Genomic DNA, 21,206 nt, shown 5'->3' with positions numbered 1-21,206 from the left:
CATTTGGTCCAGTGCTCTCCTTGCTGATAGTAGGTATCTAGAAGCTTCGTTCTACCTATGGACCTGGAGATAGTTAGGGTCAGAAATTAAACCCCCGATGTTCTGCTTGTATCAAAGGATTTTGCTAATAAGTCATTACTTCCCGCCTTATAGTTGGGTTTGCAGATGGTTACTAGTAATGGCATTTACACATCTTTACAATAGGCTATGTTCTTTGTTCTTTGCACATACTATATTTTCTTTTAAAAAGTTAATAAACTCATTTCACTCTACTGTGAAATTCCTAATAAATTTACTGGTAATCTTAAATATTTTAAAAGAAATAAAAAGAACAAAGTAATAAGGCACAGTTCTTGTATAATAATCCTATGGTCCGTAGGAATAGGATATGGATTTCATATACTATAGATATCATGTTCTGAAGTTGGACTATGACTTAGAGGATGAATACTAACATCATATTCTTGCTCCTTCCTCTTGGGGCTGGCTCCTTCCAATATTAGTGGAATCTGATACTATATTGAAAAATCACTGAAGTGGGTGGGGTTGAGTTGGAGATGCTTTGAATCCAGATTTTATACCCACCCACCCCTCCATTTTAATCTTTTGTGGGTAGGTGTAGAGCGACAGAGCCTTTAAAATTATCTCAAGATTTCCCTTGAATTTGTTTGCAGTTATATAAATTCTGGTATGTGAATTAGTTAACAAAGCATAATATGTGACCCATGTGCTGAATATACTTAATGATATACAGCATAGGCAGTTCTTGACTTACAACCATAATGGAGCCCAAAACTTCTGTTAAGTGAAACATTTGTGAAATGAGTTTTGCCCCAGCCTAAGTTCTTAGGATATTAAAATCCAAAAGCAGACTTATGAAATGATCCCAGTAACATGCAGGTAGTCCTCAACCTGCAACAGTTCATTTAGTAACCATTCAAAGTTTCAATGGCATTGAAAAAAGTCACTTATGACCAGTTTTCACACTTACAACTGTTGTGTTGCAGCATCCCCATGGTCATGTGGTCAAATTTTGGATGCTTGTCAAACTGACTCATATTTTTGAGAGTTGCAGAGTCCTGGGGTCATGTGATCACCTTTTGACAAGTCAATGGAGAAGCCAGATTCACTTAACAAATGTGTTACTAATTTAACTGCAGTAATTCACTTAACAGCTGTGACAAGAAAGGTCATAAAATAGGGCAAAATTCACTTAACAAATGTTTCACTTAGCAACAGAAATTTTGGGCTCAATTGTGGTTGTAAGTCAAGGACTACCTCCACTGGAAGCCTCCCCTAATGACAAAGAACGAATTTGATAAGATCATATGCTAATTACCTGATCGTGAATTTACAACTCTTCTTTTGAGCAGTTCTATAGTAGTTCCAGTCATCAGAGTAATTCTATACAAGAGCAATGTGGTATATTTCAGTGACCAGCCAGCAATTTGTGGCCATATCCCTTAATTTATTTATAAAATGACATTAGAAGTAGGGAGGAAGACATCTTCCCTTGGCCCATGGCCCAACTTCTTAATGAAAGTCATCCAAGTGAAATGTTTTATATCACTTGCAGGTAGTCTTACTAAGATCAAAACTAGTGCTTAGTTAAATAATGTAATTTCTTGCTGAAGCTGAACTTTCTTCCATAAGGCTTAGCTCTAGCATTACCAAACTCTTTTCTGGAAGGAAGAGGTACCACAGATACTGCTTACAAGTCTATGTTTTCTCCCCAGATACTATTGAAAATGGGCCTTGACTAAGCAAGGGATATGATAGGCAGCAAGACAAGATAGGATTTCTGTAAATGAAGTACTACAGATAGAAGCTGGTTGCACAACCGTCAATCATCAGTACCATTTTAACCTGTTTTAATATTCTCCCTTCAGCAATCCTTGAGGAAGATATAAGAGTACATCATATAATGAAAACTCTGCATATTCAGGGAGGGTATGTTCCCAACATACATTGACAATGGCCATGTCATTCCGTATGGCCATCTGTAGAAAGATACCTCCAAAGTTCTGATAGCTTCACAATACAAAAATTTTGATGGCTTCAGATAGAGAAAAACTCACATGACAAGTGCATCAGCAAAGTTTTGTTCAGTTGGATGTTGTACACTATATACCATTGTCATAGGAGTACAACATTTAGTGACCTAAGGATTATTGGATTTAGTATATTACATAGAATGTATTATTCATTTTCAACTTTAAAAAAATGAGTTTTTAATCCAGATTCTGTTAATCCTTTTATAAGGATACAGTATACAATAATCTATGTCAGTAGCCATAATAATCGTTCATTAAAATAATCTAAATTGAATTGGATTATTTTAATGAACTATTATTATGGCTACTGACCTTTTATTAACGAGATACACAAACACACACACACACACACACACACACACACATATATATATACATATACATACATACATACATACATACATACATACATGTATGGTATTCAGCTTTGTTCGGGTATTTTCCCACGTCATTATAGTTGTGCTTTTAAAGTTGTAGTGACGTTTCGCTACGGCTGTGAAAGCCTGACTCGCAGATGAACACAATATACAAGCCTGATGATGGCAGATGAGATTCTGCCAAAACGTCGTTACAACTTTAAAGCACAACTATAATGACGTGGGAAAATCCCCGAACAAAGCTGAATACCATACATATAGATACCCGCGAAAACTTAAGAAAACAAATACATATATGTATATGTATATGTGTGTGTGTGTGTGTGTGTATATATATATATATATATATATATATATATATATATATATATATATATATATATATATATATATATATATATATATATATATATATAGTTAATAAAAGATTTGGGAGTACAGCTAACCAGTTGACCTCTTCCATTTGATCATTTCATTTAGAAAACACTGTTTTCATTAGCATAATGAATATAAGAGGCTCTGAATGGAAATTTCACCCAGGACCCTAAAGGTCTAAGCACATACTTGACCACATAGCTTGGGATAATTATCAGACTTCTGCCAGCACAACAGTTTCTGAATCCCAAATGCTCTTTGTTGTTGTTTGATTGAAGATCTTCAATGAACTATTCTTTTATGGCAGCAAAAGATATGAAGTATAGGTAGCTTAACTCCAACATTTATCAGTAAGATGTTTTGTACATTCTTTGAAGCAAGCATTCTACTTTAATGACTAACATTCTCTATGGAATACCTATAGAAAATAGATGAATCTTCTCCATTTTGTAGTCTAAGCCCTTTCTACTAGAATTCAACGTATGTCCAATTGTATTTATCTAAACTGTTCCTCCTGACACCAAACTAGATAGGAGATTAAGCATTTATTTGTGGGGGAAATCCACCACTCTACAGGTTTAGAGCCCAAAATTTGTGAGCCATGAAATCTGGTCTGAACTTATAAAAATGTATAACATCTATTGAAACCTGCAACAAGCTCTGTTTACCTATCAAGGGTTGTAATCCAAAAGTGCATGGAATAGATATACACTTTAGGAATGGTTTCAGGAATTTTAAGGAGTGAATTGAATGCCTTAAACATTTGCAACCTTTCTGTCCCTTAAAAATCTCAAGTCCAAAAAAATGTCCCCCCCCCACCTGGAAAAAAAAAGAAGAAATCTAAGCCCTACCACTCTATTTTTTCCTATGCTGGCTTGGTCTGCAGGAATAACTGGATCCTCTTGTTCTGTATAGTTATTAAAGGCAAGAAAGCTCTTTGTCCTTAACAATTCTTTGTATGTGCTTTTATTCTGTTTATCTTTAGTTATTAAACAAGCAAACATAAGGGTGGTATTAATGCTATGATGTTCTATAGATTGATTATGACTCACTTTTAGTTCTTAAGAACAAGAACATGACAAGAACATGATAAGTAGGGATAATGGAAGATCTCACCCAATGAATCTAGATGACAAAAGTTTATGGAAAGCTATTTCAGATTATGATAACATTACAGCATAGCCTTCATTTTTCCCCTGTACCAAGACTACATATTTCATAGGACATAAGTCTGTGAATCATTTGCGTGCCACATAAGAAACATGTAGTTGCTAATACTACTCAGTGACAACTGTGTTACAAATTACATAACAAGATACCCCATCCACATCTATATTAGGAGGAGCATAGTTGCAATGTTAGGACCTTGAGGGCAAGTAATTGAAAACAATGCAAGAAAGATTCTGGAGTATTCTTAGATGAAGAATTTGGCAGAAGTATATTTACATTAATGACCAATGTTTTCTTGGAATGGTAGACACTGTAATGCCAGGAAAGAGGATGTAAGAGGAAATGAGAGCAGCATCCACTACTATATTACGAAAATATTTAACCAAAATCTAGCAATACCCTGCAAGCATATATGGTATAGAGAGAAATGTCACCCAGAATTAGTCATAGCCTTCAAGATATTACAATTCTCATTAGCCTCAAGTTGTGTAATGGTGAGGAAAGCTGGAATTGTAATTATTCAATATATTGATATCCTGACTTATATTAGCCAAAATATATTCAACACCAGAATTCCATCCCATTAATATCCTTGTTAGATATTCATCTAGGCTAGCAGCTTTAAGAAAGATGACTGAATAAGTTGCATATGACCTTGGGTATGAGTAAATGCCAGCAACTAGAAATTGTTTTTGGAAAAATACTTTATTAGTTTTACCTTTAAAAGAACAACACAACTACAAATTATGTACAACAAAAAGACAAATAGGCCTTGGCATAGACCAAGAGGGAGAGAGAGGAAAGCCTAAGAGAGGGGAAAGGGAAGAGTAAGGGAGGGGAAGGATAGAGTAGGGAAAACAGTTAAAATAAAACCATATTTTGTGACTGTCTGTAAAATCCTTTCTTCTTCAAAAGTATCATCGGCGGTGCTTTTCTTTATCTCTGCTTCGAAGGCCCTCGGCCATAATTTTCCTAGAGGTGATCTATCTTTGGTTTAGCCAATTATACAAAGGATTCCAATTGTTGTAATAGGATGAGGATTCTTTATTTTTTAGTGCTTGGGTTAGTTTGTCCATTTCGGCGCATTGTAAAATTTTCTGAATAACCATATGTTCAGTGGGAATGGAAGATAATTTCCAGCACTGGGCAAATGCCAGTCTGGCTGCGGTTAAGATATGAATTACAATATACTTCGATTTTTTGGGTATTTGTTTATCGAAAATTCCTAGAAGGAAGGACTCTGGTTTGTACTCTATTTGTTCCTTGGTTATTTCCTCTAGCCAGCGCCTAATTTTTTGCCAGTACTTCTGGGTTTCCTTGCACGACCACCACAAATGGAAGAAGGTACCTTCTATGCTTTGACATTTCCAACAATTGGGGCTCGTGTTGGGGTGCATCTTCGCCAATCTCGAAGGGGGCAGGTGCCATCTATAAAACATTTTATATGCGTTTTCTTTATAAGCTGCTGATTTCGTGATCTTAATGTTCCTGTTCCAGATCCTTTCCCATTCTGCTAGAGTAATGCTCCGTCCCACGTTTCTGCTCCACGCAATCATATTTCCTTTGACAATTTCTTGTTCTAATTCAGTTTCTAATAAATGTTTGTAAAATTTAGATATATTTTTTTGCTCGGTCCTAATAGAATTTTGTCTAAAGTCTGTAATTTATTGTAGATTCCAAATTCCTTAATATCTTGTTTATATCTACTATGAATTTGAAGGTACACCCACTGATCAATTTTAAATCCTCGCTCTTGTAATTCTTGTCGGGTTTTCAGTTTTCCTTGTGGGTCTAATAAATTTTCGTACTTAATCATTTTAGTTATATCCAAATTATTAGGGTGTACTATCGCTTCCATTGGAGATAGCCAAATCGGTATTTTTAGATAAAGTTTTTTACGTACTTTTTTCCAATTGGTTAATAGAGAGTCCCTGATAAGATGCCTATGGAAATATGATTGCCTGGGTTTCCCAGTTTCCCACAGAAAGGCATGCCATCCTTTCTGCATATCGTGGCCTTCTAATATTAGTGTTCTTTTGTTAGTTAAATTCACCCATTCCTTTATCCATAGTAGGGTGGCTGCCTTGTAATATACATCCCAGTTTGGCAGGCCTAACCCTCCTCTGCTTTTCAAATCTTGTAGGGCTTTTACATTAATCCTAGCTTTTTTCCCTGCCAAATAAATTTCAGTGTTATCTTGTTTAATTCCATAAAAAAAAATTATTTAATTTGATTGGAATTGTCTGGAATAGATATAGAAATTTTGGCAGAATATTCATCTTAATCAGAGCAATCCTGCCCAATAAGGAAAGTTGTAATGTACTCCAGGAATCTAAATCTTTCTTGGATTGTTGGAGAAGTTTGTCATAGTTGTTTTCTTTTAATGATTTGCTTTGTGGAGTAAGCCAAATTCCTAAGTATTTAATTTTTTTTGTCACCTGTATTCCCATTATTGTCTCTAGTTCTTTATTCTGGTCTCCTGTTAAATTTTTAGACATTAATTTCGTTTTACCCCTATTAATTTTAAATCCTGCGACTTCTCCAAATCGTTCTAAGCAACTAGAAATTGTTAATGAGATGTAGTACAAGAGAAGAATGAAATGACAGTAGATACTACCTAATTTCAGATATGTCAGTTATACTACCATTACTTTTTCCCCTCAAATCCTTATGCTACAGACTAGCAGTGATATTTATAATTATCTAATAATAAATGTAATTTGTGAGGGATTAGCAAATACTTTTCATTTATCCATCTGTAGGAGGCGACAACTTTTTAGTTTATTGTTAAAAAAAGTTACAGAATATTTATTTCGAATGAAAAATCAGCATGTATTTTTCCAAAACCTTTTCTTTTGTTTTTATTGTTGATTTTTCTCACTCTACTCCCCTTTAATTAGAGAGGATGTGGGAAGAAGTAGATCTACAAAAGCCATGGTTATGTTTAATTTAAAACATCATGGTTAATTTTGTTCAGAGGTACAGATCCAAACAGAAAATAAAATATTACATTTTAAAGAATACTTTTAAAATGATAATAAGGAAAGAAATTACCTTTTGGTCTCTTACCTTTTTGTCTGGTCTCAGTCTGCAGTCATCCCATGTCCAAGAAGGCCAAACTATATTCCAATTCATTTATTTTTTATATCTCTTTTCAAACTTGCTTTCCATATAGTAATACCAGTGCATATGGATTTCCCCTTATATTAACCTCAGAATAATCTTGTGAAGATCACTGGAATGAAAGACAATCAACCAGACTCAAGAGTTGAATTCTTAAATGGGAATTTAAAACAAGTGGTTCCTACCACTGATTTTAAAGTTAAAGAAACATACTTAAGAGTCACAGCCTTCCCAGATCTCCATTTACCTACGTTTCTGAAAACCATTTACTTAAAATGAACCACACTAATTATAACTTATTCCAAAGAATAGGATTGGTGCTTAGAACTGTGGGAATGGCTTTGACCTAATGCTTACTAGTATTATATTTACGATCATAAAACCTCCCTCCCTATACATTTAAAATACAACAGCCCAGTATAAATGTTGTAGTTATGAAGATCTGAGATTCTTGGTCACCCAGCCTTACCTGAAGGGTTGAAATCTTTCATATGTATTTGTCGAGGAACTTCTGCATGCAAACTAGAGGCTCTAACACATGTCCATCTCCAATCTGTGCAGTCTTATAGTTTTATTCCCACTATTGGGTCTGGGAAGGATTAGAATGTGCTTGAAATCAGGGGGTCGCCAACCTTTTGGACCTCAGGGACCACCAAACTCCTAATTTTAGATCCCAGGGACCACTAACTGGTTCTGTGGGCGTGGCCTAATTTGTGGGTGTGGCTTGGTGGTCATGTGACTGGCTGGGCATGGCTTGTATGTAAATATTATAAATATTTATATAAATATTGAATTTTTTGATAAAAAAGAGCAACTTTTACCCAAAATCAGGCAAAGCAGGCAGGCAGATTGAGTTGCTCACAGAATCACAGATTCATTCAGAAATCTATCTGCCATTGGCTAGCTCAGTCTGCCACATAAAATTTGCTTGCAAGCAAACACATAAAATTTGCTAACAAGCTAACTCACAAAAGTAACTCACAAACATACCATGTATGTAAATACTGAATTTTTTTAATTAAAAAAGCAATTTTTACCCCAAATCAGGCAAAGCAGGCAAGCAGATTGAGTTGCTCACAGAATCATTCAGTGATCTATCTATCTGCCATCAGCTAGCTCAGTCTCTTAAATTTGCTTGCCGTGAGTCTGCACTGAATTTGCTTGCAAGCAAATCTTCAGTCCTAAGGGAAGCAGAGCTGAAGATCTAAAGACTAGCTAGAAAGCAAGAAATCCAACCATTTATTGCTTCCTAGATAATCTAAATCTCCCAGCACAGCAGAACAGATGATGGTTGGAAAAAGGAAAAATAGCAATTTTAGCAGGCAAATTTGCTGGGTAAGGAGTGAGTGGGCAGGAACGTTTCTGCGGGCCATGTGGGCAGCGCAGCCTTGTGTTTCTGCACAGCCTGGATTAATTGCTTTGGGAGCGTGCTCTGGGAGTGAGATTTCTCTGTGGCCCACCAAAATTTTCTCAAGCCCCACCAGTGGGCCATGGCCGACTGGTTGGCGATTGCTGCTCTATATGATGCATGAACTGTTTCCCAGTTTGCCTTCTCCAGAAATACTGCTCTTGTTCCTAGTAAGCAGAAAGTGTCTGTTTCAAGAATTGCCATAGATATTTTTGATTTTACACAACTGGTATTTCCAAGGGCGCATACTTTCCACTAGATTTCACAAGTTCCTGGAAAACTGGTTTTGATAACAAAGTAGGAACTGTCTATTAGCTGAGTAAGTCACTATGTACATTCTACCCTGCCTGAGATAAATATACCTTTTCTGTGCTCATGACACAACTTCCTTAAACTTCTTGGCTTGAATGTGGGCCAATAAATGTGTGTGCCAACACCACATCCTGATTTCTAAAGCTGAATGACATCTCTCACTTAGCAAACGCCCTTCAGTAGTCAGTTGATTGAATATAGCAGTGCAAAGAACATAATATACTTTGAACTCTCTATCCTTGAATTCACAAGAAACATTTTTTAAATGGCATCAATAATGCAACCTAATTATTAAGAAGTTTTTAAAGAAGTTTATTTTCTTGTTAGGATTGTAACTATGGGACATTTATTAATAAAGGAAATGTCTTAAATTTCTCAGAAGTCATATTGCTTCTCTGTATAATGCAGTTTCAATTAGTACATCAGGATATAGTACATCATTTCCTTTATTAATAAATATTGTCCTGTACTTACAACCCGAACAAAAAAATAAACCTCTTAAAAATGCATTGGATTCCTTACTCTTCTTGAACTATACTATTTTTATTGGGGGGAGGGTACTAGCTTAAAGAATGGAATACAAGTATGAAATATTGAGATCCCTGGCTCTTTTTATATATTTTAACACCTTTTAAAGAAAGAGAAAAAATTCAAGAGCTTTTATAATCAATCATATTCGTTCCTTCCTCTTGGGTTTTAGTTTCAAAATGTAGTCCTCCCCTTCCTCCCAGGGTGATACTGCTGGACTAAAAAACTCAGGCGAACAGGTGTCTCAGGAGTAAGAAAAACAATTTCTTCAGCAGGGAAGATAATTAGCTTGCCTTAGAGGATTATGGATTCTCTGGCTGGCAATACACGGGAGTCAAAACTCTACGTGAAAACCAACAAAATGCCATTTTGATTTAATATGTTGCATGAGTACACTATTTATGATTTGGTACCTATGATTTGTGAATCAGTGTACTACGTAGAGAGACCTAATTGTGACTTAGGGAACAAACAGTAGCTAAGCACTAGTGGATTAGTATAAAATGAAGAGACTTCTTTTACGTATTTTACCACAGAGATTAAAAATGCTTAGCAGTAGCTTTTCTGTTTGAATAGGGTCAGATTAAATGATCTCTGAATTCCCTGTCAACTCTATTATTGTGAACTTGTGTTTAAGATGCCGTGACCTTCTTCATATATTGAATGCATTGCTTTTTCAGGTTTAGAACCAATCCTATCAACAATGACTTCCTTCTGCCTCATGGCTCCATTGTTTCCAATTCTAGCATAGAGTCTGTTCATTGAAAGAGCCATTGGAGACTCTAAAAGGAAATGATTCCCTTGAATTGCTAACTGTTGCTGGGTGTGGGTGGATTATATCTTGTGTGCACAAGCTTCTCTGGGAGAAATGATGCAGCTTGTGCCAGTGGTACAAACACAACTGGTTTAAAACAACAGAACAGCATGTGAGATGTGAGAAAGCCCTGGATTCTCGTTAGCCCCACAGAAGCAAAAGAAGTGGCAAAATAGCAAGTGTGTGCCTTGACTTTTGATAAGCTTCACAATGCAGTTTTGTGTTGTGGCTTTCCTCTCAATGAATCTTTTGTTGCCACTTTTGTCGCTATTTTTTTCTTCGTTAAAATATTACATGCACATGTTTATAAGCTGAAATCAAAAGTTTTAGAGATTTTTTAAAAAAAACAAAAACAAAAGGCAACTGTCCAGTAATATAATTCAGCTTCATACTTGGACTCTTCTCTTTCGCTGCTCTGCATCTCTTCATTCCTTCTTTTATACGCCTTCTCCTCCTTCACGTTTTGTCTTCCTTTAGACTAACCACAAAAGCTCCCTCCCTTTTTCTTTTTCCTTTGAAACCTCAGAGGAATTCGCATACATTTGCATTCCATTATCCCCATTGGTCTGCTTTTTGCATCTTTCTTTTCCATATAGTTTGAGGTGGGATTTCTCATTTTCCTATTTTCTTGGAGTGGTGAATACAATAGTAGCACTCTAAGACTTCAGCTGGTTGCCAAGCATTACTGAAATAAACTTGTCCATCAACAACATGAGGAAAAATGAATCTGAGGACTGTGGCAAATCATTAAACTACAGATGTATATAAAGTTAAATAGATGAATGGCACATATCTTTAATGAACACAACACATCATTTCTTAGGAGACAATACTCTGAGATGTTACAATTATTCCATGATACTATGTATAGATTTATTATAACTTTGCTATAGCTGTTTACTAAAAATCCATGTGTAGATCTACTACTTCTGTGGCAAAGCCAAGTCACTATTTTTGGTAAAGCCACCAACATGACATCCCACTTGTTTACAATAAACAGGAGGTCCTAAATCTGGGTGATAGACAAACCTAGTGAACTGTTTTCAATCAGATCACAAAGAGTCAGAAATGACTGAGAGAGAAAAAGATTATCTACTATGTGGTTATGGTTAGAATGCAACTTAGGACCCCTGCAAAGGAAAAATTATGCTTGAGATGGGACTGCATTTTGAAAGATTGCATTTCTAGTATCCTGCCTTTCTTGTAGGAACACAATGCAGCACTCATTAAGGAGTGGAATTATTTCATGCTATTTCTGTAGCAACAGTCTAGAAAAATAGATTGGAACAAAATAGTGAGTTACCAGTATTCATCCATGGGCTCCAGCAATTGAGCAAGAACTTAAACCTTAGTAACCAAGGGCAGCATTAGTACTGTATGTCATAGTATCTTTATGTGTTATTACTAGATACCATGCCTATGCAATCAGAAGTGAGATGCAGCAAAGCTCATGGTTTGTTATTCCACTTTAGACTTTTATAATGAGACAATATACACTGGAAGACTCTCTTCTGACATCTTTACATATATTCCTCTGCAAGGATAACTTGGAACTACAATTTAAATATTTTCAAACTATATCCTTTTAATGCTTGGAGCATGGTGAATAGTAGCTTAATTTTAATGGAAGCTTAAAGATCCAGCTTCCAATGTGAAGATTCTCAATTGAAACTAAGTCCGTCTACATGTTGTGAAATCAGGAGTTTTCACTGTATGTTCCAACTGGTGTACATGAATGCGCTTTGCTAGTCTTTTGCCTGTCTGTCCTACAGTGGTTGTTTACAGCCTTTTTTCTTCTTGGGCTTTTGTTTTTACTTAAAAATTTTTTGGGGGGCGGGGGGAGCTTTAGATCAGGGGTCCCCAACCACCGGTCCACGAACCGGTACCGGTCCGTGGAACAAGTCCTACCAGGCCGCTGGTTTGCTGGGCGCCGCCATCTTTTTTTGATGAAAAAGTGCTTCTGGTGAGCTTTTCCGGGTAGAAAGCTCACCGGAAGCACTTTTTCATCAAAAAAGATGGCGGCGCTAGCTCGGTGAGCTTTTCCGGGTAGAAAGCCATTTCTACCCGGAAAAGCTCACCGAAGCTGTGTCGCCATCTTTTTGATGAAAAAGTGCTTCCGGTGAGGTCACCGGAAGCACTTTTTCATCAAAAAGATGGCGGCGCCCAGCTAATGCCGGTACCGGGCCGCGCCATAAAAAAGGTTGGGGATACCGGGCCGCGGCATAAGAAAGGTTGGGGATCACTGCTTTAGATGATTTGTATACTACAGTGGTGCCATGGGGTTGTAATAGTCTGTTGTTTCTGACATGTTTTTGATGTATGGTTGAGTGGGTCAGGGACTTTTTGATAAAGTGGCATGAACATTCATTTTGTTGGAAAATGTTGTCCTAGTGATCTGTTTCCTTTTTCTGGCATTCCAGGTTGCTGCAGTGCCTTTGTGCCTGTCTGAATAATGTTCCTACATAGTTCCTCTTGTGGAAGGTTGGGTTGTTACTTTAGTAGTGGAACACTTGGTTAATGTGGGTGGTTTTCATAAACATTTGATAGGCTACTTGGGAGTAGAATATATTGGACTATACACAACCTTAGACTGATTCAGTATAATTGTTGTAATGGTTTATCTTCCAAAACAAAGCATTGGTGATTCATTAAAAGAAATATATCTAGAAAGTTTCCAAGTTTCTGCAGAAAATCTAAATGCTGGGCCATAACTAAATTGCGGAAGAAATAAAATATAGCATTAGTCTGATTGAACTTTTTGATCTTATAATTTCAAGATCAATATCTAGGGGTTATGTTTGAACATTATCACTGAATATTCATATGATACCCACAAATTATTTTTGAATCTAGTATGCCCTTCTTCAACTTAATAATTTCTAGACAGGCTAGCTATGATTACAATTCTCTATGTTAAAACCCAGTCACATCTAGAGAGAATGAATTTGGCAAAGACAGCACAGTACATACCTTTTTCCATTCAGTTCCAGGTACAACCATCTGTTGAAACTTGAAAGTTTTAACATAATTACAACTTAGTATTATTTTAAATGAGGGATACACTGCCTTAATATATTGGCTTGAAAATTTGTTAGTCTCTCACCAACACAGTGAAGGAAACGTTAGATTAGAAACCACAGCTTTGGTCTCAAGAGGCTAAAATAAGCCTGCTTAGAAAAGCTTTCCTTAGACAAAATCATGTTTTACTGTATTTTGAAGTCACAGAATGAATGCTCCAGTTGTCTTCCTCCTAACAAAGGTATCCACAAAAATTATAGCTATGAGATTGAGACAAAGTGCAATCCTATATTTGGATCATCAAAGAAGGAGCCAGTAAGGTAACTGGCACTAGTCTTTAGTTAAATATCCTCAGTAGCCTGTATCTTCCTGTTGAGTTTGTAAGCTACATGTAGCTCAAGGCACTTTTTCTGCAGTCTTGCCACCAGGGTGAAAAAGAAATAACCTCACCTAGTTCTTGAGAAGCAAAGAAAACTTCAAAAGTGCACCTTTGAAACCCCACCTTATGCTGCTATGTCAATCAGCCAAAAAAAAAGAAAAAAGCAATGATAGTGGGCTAAGCTGCAATTAAAGTTTAACTTTTCTCCTCCTGAAGTCCCAGTGACCCATTTCCCCAAATATTTATTAAATATTGATTTGAACTACACAACAATGCAAACTAGCCAAACACCGTTTGCTGAGCATGTTATGTGAATGGCTCAGTATTATTTATTTATTTTGTCAAGCGATTATAAGATAACAGGTATGAGTATAAACATAGTTATGAATACATGAAATGGATACATATAAGAAAAATAAAAAAGGAACAATAGGATAGGGACGGTAGGCACGTTGGTGTGCTTATGCACACACAGACCTCTTAGGAAAGGGGTGAGGTCAATAGTACAGTCTAAGGTTAAAGTTTTTGGGGTTTGGGGAAGAAACCACAGAGTCAGGTAGAGTATTCCAGACATTGACCACTTTGTTGCTGAAGTCGTATTTCTTGCAATCGAGTTTGGTGCGGTTTAACTTGAGTTTGTATCTATTGCGTGCTCTTGTATTGTTATGGTTGAAGCTGAAGTATTCATTGACAGGTAGGACATTGCAATGTATAATTTTATATACTATACTTAGATTGGACTGAAGGCGGCGTAGTTCTAGGTTTTCTACGTCTAGAAAACAAGTAGAGGAGGAGAGAACTCTGCAACAAGTAGGAGTGCAGAACTCTTCTTGTGAAATATTTCTGGACTTTCTCAACTGTGTTAATATCAGATATGTAATGTGGGTTCAGACTGATGAGCTGTATTCAAGTATTGGTCTAGCAAATGTTTTGTATGCTCTAGTTAGTAGTGTGATATTACCAGAGAGAAAGCTACGTAGGATTAGGTTAACAACTCTTAATGCCTTTTTGGCTATGTAGTTACAGTGGGCTCTAGCACTTAGATCATTAGAGATGAGTACTCCAAAGTCCTTGACAGAGTTTGGATCATCACCATGGTCTTGACTATTCAGCTTGTACTTTATTTTCTGATTTTTTTTGCCAATATGTAAGACAGAGCATTTATTTGTTGATATTTGAAGTTGCCATTGTAGAAACATTATAGAAACAGAGATAGTTAATTCTGTAAACCACAGTTCAATTAATCTTGGCTATAAAGGTATCGCATGGGCACAACCCAATTAATTTTGAGATGGGAGAAAGGTTCTTTCTGCAATCTTGGTGTGTTGGAGCAGGGTTACCTTAGAATAACTTTTGTCACTCTGAATATACACTAATCGGCATACATTAAAATGAAGTTTCGTTGCCTACAGCTCTCAAAGGGTCAGCTCCTCCTATATACTAATAAACACGACTAAATAAATAAATAAATAAAAAGTATGCATATACCCACATATGACACGGACAAACAACAGAGTCAATACTTTTTCATGACATACCAAGGAACAAACTATTTTAACCTAGCTTTCTGTAAAGAAGCTCGGACTATACACGGTTATTTACGGTGCAGGGTGTTGTGGAAATCCAGAAAACGAAGCAGGATTAAATAGTTAAATAGCGCATGGTTGCTAAATACATCGATAAAATCGAGAAATATTTGAATTTCAGTTCAGATTGTGACTGGCACTACCGAAGGCCACGGCAGAGTTTGCCCAGGTCCAGCGCCTTTCCCTTCCGGCTTGCCATTGAATTAATTCTCAGGAATGCCGCCTGGCCGGCCGTGAAGAGCGGCCGGCCTGCACCGTGGCCGCTCTGATCCCTCCGCGCCGCAGAGGGAAGCAGCGAGCTCGCGTTCCGACGAGGGCTCGAGCTTCTTTTCCCTTCCCGCCACTGCTCGTCAGTCGTTAGTATCCGCCGCCGGGCTGGGAAGGGAAGAGAAGGCGAAAGGAAGAGCACAGAAAGAGCGACGGCGAAGGGGGACGGGTCGCTGCACAGCCAGGACCGCGGGGCGAGGGAGGGGCCAGCGAGGCCGACGACTTAGTCGGCTGAGGCCTGGTCTGAAAGCGAGCCGACCTTTCAGGGACAGCAGGCCGAGGCCGCTCTTCGCCGCGGGAAGAAGGTGGGTAAGCGTCGGGTCTGCTCGGGCCTTGCGGGCCGCAGCTGACCAAGCCCAGCGCGGAACGGAGCGGAGCCTGTCTTACGAGAGCATCCTTCGCTCCTCTTCGCTTTTCGAGGCCTAGGCTGACCAGGCGGGGCAAGGACGCTGCCTTCCCAGCCGCTGGTCATGGGGTTAGGCGAGGGAAGCGCGTCTTGGGCGGCGGGGTGTGCTCTGCGGATGGCCTCTTTAACCCCGTTGGGCGGAGGGAAGAGACGCAGGTTTCTTGTTCCCGGCGTTCCCCACAGCAGTTGGGGTTTCTAAGCCATCTTCGTGATCGTCATCGGGGAACTGCGAGGTGGGAATCGGTGCCGGATTCCCTGTTAAGCGGGGGTCCAAACGAGAGAGGCGGTCCTGGGCGACCCCGGACCTCTCCTTGCCCTTTAGTGCTGGGACAGCCGAGCATCGTTAGCTATGTAAACCAGATCCAGGAAAACTTTCTTTGCCCATGAGCCTCGCCTCTCCGTGCTTAGGAAAGGAGGAGAGACCTTATTCAATCCGGAAATGTGAGGTTTTTTTGGGGGGGAAATGCGGCCTTTAAAACTGAAAGGCAAAGAGATTCTCGTTAGGTTTGTTCGTCCAGTTTCGTGGTGCTGCAGAAATGAAAAGTTATTTGCTTTTCTCTTGCAAAACCTTTGAGCACAGAGAGGTCCGGTGTAGGTAAACATATCTACATCGATAAAAGCAGCACATCTTAATTGCTAGGTTCCTTTGGTAAATGTTCTAGGCCTGGGATTATTTTTAAATATTTAAGCGTGGTACTAGTTACTACTGATGTTAGGAGTGATTTACTGTACTAAGTTACTCTAGGTGGTATGTTCTTTTGAGTGAATTGGTTTGACCTACTGGTATGGGTATTCATCGCACTTTAAAGCTAGATAATTTTGGCTTCCTAATGTTTATAAAATGCATGCTTCTGTATTGGTTTTCATAGAGCTGACATTTATTTTTTCAGTTCCTGGTAATGTATGAAGAGTAACAGAAGGCACTGTAGATTTTTGTTTGGAAATTGTAGATCAAGTTCTTCACAAAATGTGTTGCTTAATGAAATTGCTTCTTTAAATAAAGTTTAATGAATGTATTTCAAATCATATAGAAGTTACAAACATGGACTACAGACTATTCTAAAAGATTCTAAAAGCTGAGAATTGAATTTCTCTCTTCTTGAGAGAGAGCGCGGGGTGATATCTGAGTAAGTCTTGATCAAATGAGTTCCTCTTTTTCAGTGGAAAAGTGATAATAAAACTTTCCATGCTGATTACTGGATGTAAAATAGAAGTTTAAAAGTGTAAAGCTGTTTTCTTTTTGCTTCTAAAAATAATCAGAATAGTCATAAAAGTATAGAGAAAAGTATCTGACCATTTTGAATTGTTTTCTGATGAAATGTCCTTGTAAATAGATTCCAAGAAATATTAAAAGAAAGTTAGCTTTGGTAAGATTCTCTTCCCGGAATCCTACAAAGCACTATTGTTACTTAATAACATAAATTGGATACTTTGGTAACAGTTTTAAATATTTGATAAGTTTAAACAATCATAAAGTTTCTTAAATTAAGCTTGCGTTTATTTTCTCTATTAGTATTTCTCTCTCTCTCTCTCTATGCCTGTCTGGTGACATTTGGGGCAGCTTTTCACGGGGCTTGAAAAATGCACTTAGAATGGACATTTGAGAAACCCTTCCTGGTATGGCTTTTTAGATACCAGCCATTGTTTCCAATAGCCTTGTAAATATTCACTGCAATTACATGCATTTTGGAAATCACATAACAGCTTATTGTAAATGCATGCACTGACTGTTTCAGTGTTAAAAGACTCTTTAAGAGATTATATCATGTATTACTGTTAGTTACAGGCCAATGACTGGTTCTGCAAAGTTATGTCAAGAATGCTCTACCTCCCTGAAATGTCTAGATTCCTAAGATAAAATGTTTGTTCAGGAGGGGAAGAATGCTTCTGATTCTGATATGATTGACACTTTTTAATACTCATTTTTAAAATTGTATTCTTACTATAATTTTATTTTAATAAATGCTACTTAGCATCTGTCTTGTTCTGTAGTTCTTTAGAAATACTGGCATTTTAAGTAATGTCATGAATTCATGAGCAGACTAATATCTACAAAATTAAAGTCCAGTGAAAATAACATCACTAATTAAAACATATAGCTCCTAAGGTATATTTCTATTATAGCTTGTTCCTTTGAGAACAATTTCAAGACATTTCTTTAAATTGGAAGTCATCTTACTAAATCATATTGGAATTAGATTTTTCAAATATTTAATCAGCCTTCGTGTGCACATTACCAGAATACGGTAATAATTATTTGCAGTAACTTGACGAATTAAATTTTCCATAATTGAAGTTCTAACAGTGAATGTAAAGTGTCTTTCTCACATGATTGACTGATTTTAAAAACCCATGATTGCTTCCTTAATAGAAAAATTCTAGGTATTCATGATGATTTTATGAATGCTGTTTACTTGCAAATCAAGACTCCTAAATCATATGGCAAGTAGCAGAATTTTGTTTGACATTTTGCCAGAAGTGTAGGAAGTTTAAGAAAGTAAAGAGTACTGGTTTCCCTTTTCATTTTGCAATTTACATTGATTTATATAGTCTTATGTAGCCTGTATATCTCTGATTTTATTTTAAAATGAAACTGTAATGCTTCTTTGCTATTTGTTTAAGATGATAGTAAGTTTGACTGGTTGGTTTAGAAACTACAACAGTGTTGTAGGTATATATTCCAGGATCAATTTCTACATCATATTTCATGAACAAAATATATTCTGAAGTGTTAATAGTATGTGTGCTGGTCTTTTCATTAAATTGACACCTGTTTTTAGATTAATAATTGAAGACCAGCGAGAAATAATCTACTTTTAAAATTTCTATTCTAAGGGGAAATCCAGCAGTTAAAAGCACATCAAGATAAATATAGTAAGATTTACAACTTGCTTTCAAAATAAAGCATCTTTATTTCAGGAAATATTTACAGAATAAATATTAGCTCCATGACACTTTGATGAATTTAGTCATAGTTACTTTTCATAGCAATTTAGGTAGTGTAAAATCAGGCAATATTGTGATTTAAAGGCAGTATATAACAGCTGAATCAGTATAGATTTTTAGGATCAAGTTGACAGTTTAATAATCAAATTTAATTATTTGGCAGGGAAGAGTTCCAATTACAGGTGGGATATCTAGAAGCCTTTTCACTCAGTCATGCAAATAAATTCTTGTTGAAATTTAAACAACACCTGGTGAGTTAGTGAATTCTGGCACCTCCTTCCTGGTTGTGTTTGTAAGAAACAAAATTCCAGTCATATTAGGGCTGCTTCATGGGGGCTGGACTGAATCACAGGAGTGTAAATTTGTGACTTTTATCTTCTACACAACATTTTTCTAATGTTACAGAAAAGATGGAACTTACGCTGCTACATTTTATTTGTTGACACAACTTAATTTGTAACACAGCATAGTGCTGATTTAGCTTCTCAAAATAGGGTAGTTTTTATATTACATTTATAATATATAATTTATATTTGCATTATTAGTTATCCTTGCAAACAATCCCAATCTGATTTACAGATTCTTAAATCATTCCAAAATAAAGAAAATTGTTGAGGTTAGGGTTATTTTTAATGGTAGGTAGTGGGGAAGGGAACAAGGGTGTGTGTGGGATGGGCATACATGTCACCTTAAACCAAATTTTTTTATGAGATCATGAAAGTTCTGGACAGTTTTCCAATCCCAAGAAAAGTAATAGCAGCTTTATCTTGAGAGGTACACATTTCTAATGCCTACTTACATATACTATGTATAAAAAGATTTTAAAAAACCCACTTTACAGATAGTCCTCACTTAATAACCCTTATTGGGACCAGAATTTTGGTGGCTAAGTGATGTTATCAGGTAAAACATCATGTGACGGCACTGCTTAGCAATATCAGTTTCAGTAGTCCTGGCTGTCATTAGGTCAGGACCTCCCACTTCTCCTGCCCTGTCTGTTTAGTCTCCTCTTCAATTCCCCTCATCTTTGCTCTTTTGGCTGCTCTGCAGTCCACTACCCCACCACCACTGTATCCTGCACCTTGGCAGCCTAGAGGTCAAAAAGATCAGAATAGTACAAGCAGTTGGAATTTGAAGAAGCACGATAGAAAGAGTATTAGCTCTTCTGAATTTTTAGTCTTGTGAAATCTCCTGAAACTGTCATGGACAGCCAAGGAAACAAACCAATGGATCATCAAGCAGAGCAATCACAGAGGTCTTACTCAAGGCACAAATTGCTTTACTTTGACTGATTGTGGAAGCCCTAGCTCTCTGGAGAAGGGAATGCTGGAAAAAGTATAATGAAAAAGAAAAGGAGAATGACAAACAGGGTGGTAGACTAAGTTATTATGATGATAGGTACACCATTGGAACAGATCCTAATGAAGATTATATCATTGCTAAGAGTTGACACCAGGGGTGGGATCCTACCAGCATAACAACTAGTTCGGTGAGCTGCACGCATGTGCATAGTACTTGCAAAACAACTTCTCCTGCAAGCCATCACATCTCCTGCTGACGTGTGACACTCAGCTGTGCTGTGCAAAGCAACTAAGGTAAGAATAAAGGACAGTTTAGAGCCAAGGAGGGTGCGTGGGCCCAACCGAAGAAAAGAAGATCTTCAGAGAGAACCAGTTCAATGTCAGCTGCTCTTCGGAGCTACCGGTTCTATAGAACCGGGCCGAGCCAGTAACATCCCATCCCAGGTTGACACTGAGTTGATGACTTATAAACCAGTGAGTTAAAAGATTGGTTTGAAAGTCATGACTATTCTCACAGATGCTTTATTCAGTAGATTTTCAAATCTTTGAATAGAAATAACTCCTGTATCTAAGTTTTAATACTGGCAATCTTATATTCTAAATGTGGCAATTATGAGATACATAACTTCTTTTCATTTTTGTCTACACTGTAAATTGGGCAGTTACATGTAAGCCTTTGTGTTCCTCTCTAAATGTCTTTCGCCTGTATACTTATGGCTCTTTAGATTGGCCATCAATAGTTAAGCATTTGAACATAGCTTATATAATTGCTATTATAAAGCATTAGACATCAGTTGTAGATTATTGATTAGAACCATTCCTTAAGTGGCAAAAATAAGGATATTTACATCTTACAAAATTGCTTCAGATTTTCTAAAGGATTTAATTATCCATACATTACATTAATTATAATGGCAATTATACCACTATTTCAAAAGCTGCATTATTGTTCCACATGCATTGGGAATACAAAACTATTTCAGTAACAGTCAATTATTTTAATATTTATTTGAAAGAGTTTGAAAATTTGAAAAGTGTTGAAAATGTATACTTATATAGGCCAGAAATGTATACTTATATAGGCGAAGGCTCAATTGTCCAGATTTTCTGTTCCCCTTTCCCCACAACATATTTCTCATAGG

At 37.0% G+C, this 21,206-nt stretch overlaps 2 protein-coding genes across 5 annotated transcripts in view; one reads left to right on the top strand and one right to left on the bottom strand.

The window, feature by feature from the left end:
* The window catches only part of LOC113432857 (transcription cofactor HES-6-like), a 28,665-nt gene extending 13,238 nt beyond the window's left edge, over positions 1-15,427 (bottom strand). For both annotated transcript variants that reach the window (XM_087964987.1, XM_087964986.1), the window contains exons 1-2: positions 15,288-15,427; positions 7,046-7,211 (exon numbers count right to left, since the gene is read on the bottom strand). In XM_087964987.1, the coding sequence (XP_087821113.1) occupies positions 7,046-7,111 (66 nt within the window). In that variant the 5' untranslated portion in view covers positions 7,112-7,211; positions 15,288-15,427. The remainder of the gene's footprint in view (positions 1-7,045; positions 7,212-15,287) is intronic.
* A 94-nt stretch (positions 15,428-15,521) lies between these two features.
* Positions 15,522-21,206, top strand: part of CAB39 (calcium binding protein 39) — a 33,555-nt gene continuing 27,870 nt past the window's right edge. Inside the window, exon 1 of one of the 3 annotated variants that reach the window (XM_026695062.2) lies at positions 15,522-15,716. The gene's annotated coding sequence lies outside the window, so the exon portion shown is untranslated. Of the gene's footprint in view, positions 16,051-21,206 lie in introns of all 3 variants that reach the window. The other 2 variants (XM_087964985.1, XM_026695070.2) reach the window with 2 other exon arrangements.

Source organism: Notechis scutatus, chromosome 4 (genome assembly GCF_049901735.1).
Source record: "Notechis scutatus isolate UNSWTSFEM ecotype Mainland chromosome 4, rNotScu1.2, whole genome shotgun sequence".
Taxonomy (NCBI): domain Eukaryota; kingdom Metazoa; phylum Chordata; class Lepidosauria; order Squamata; family Elapidae; genus Notechis; species Notechis scutatus.
Note: the sequence above shows the minus strand (reverse complement) of the source record. Positions and strands in the feature narration are given on the sequence as shown.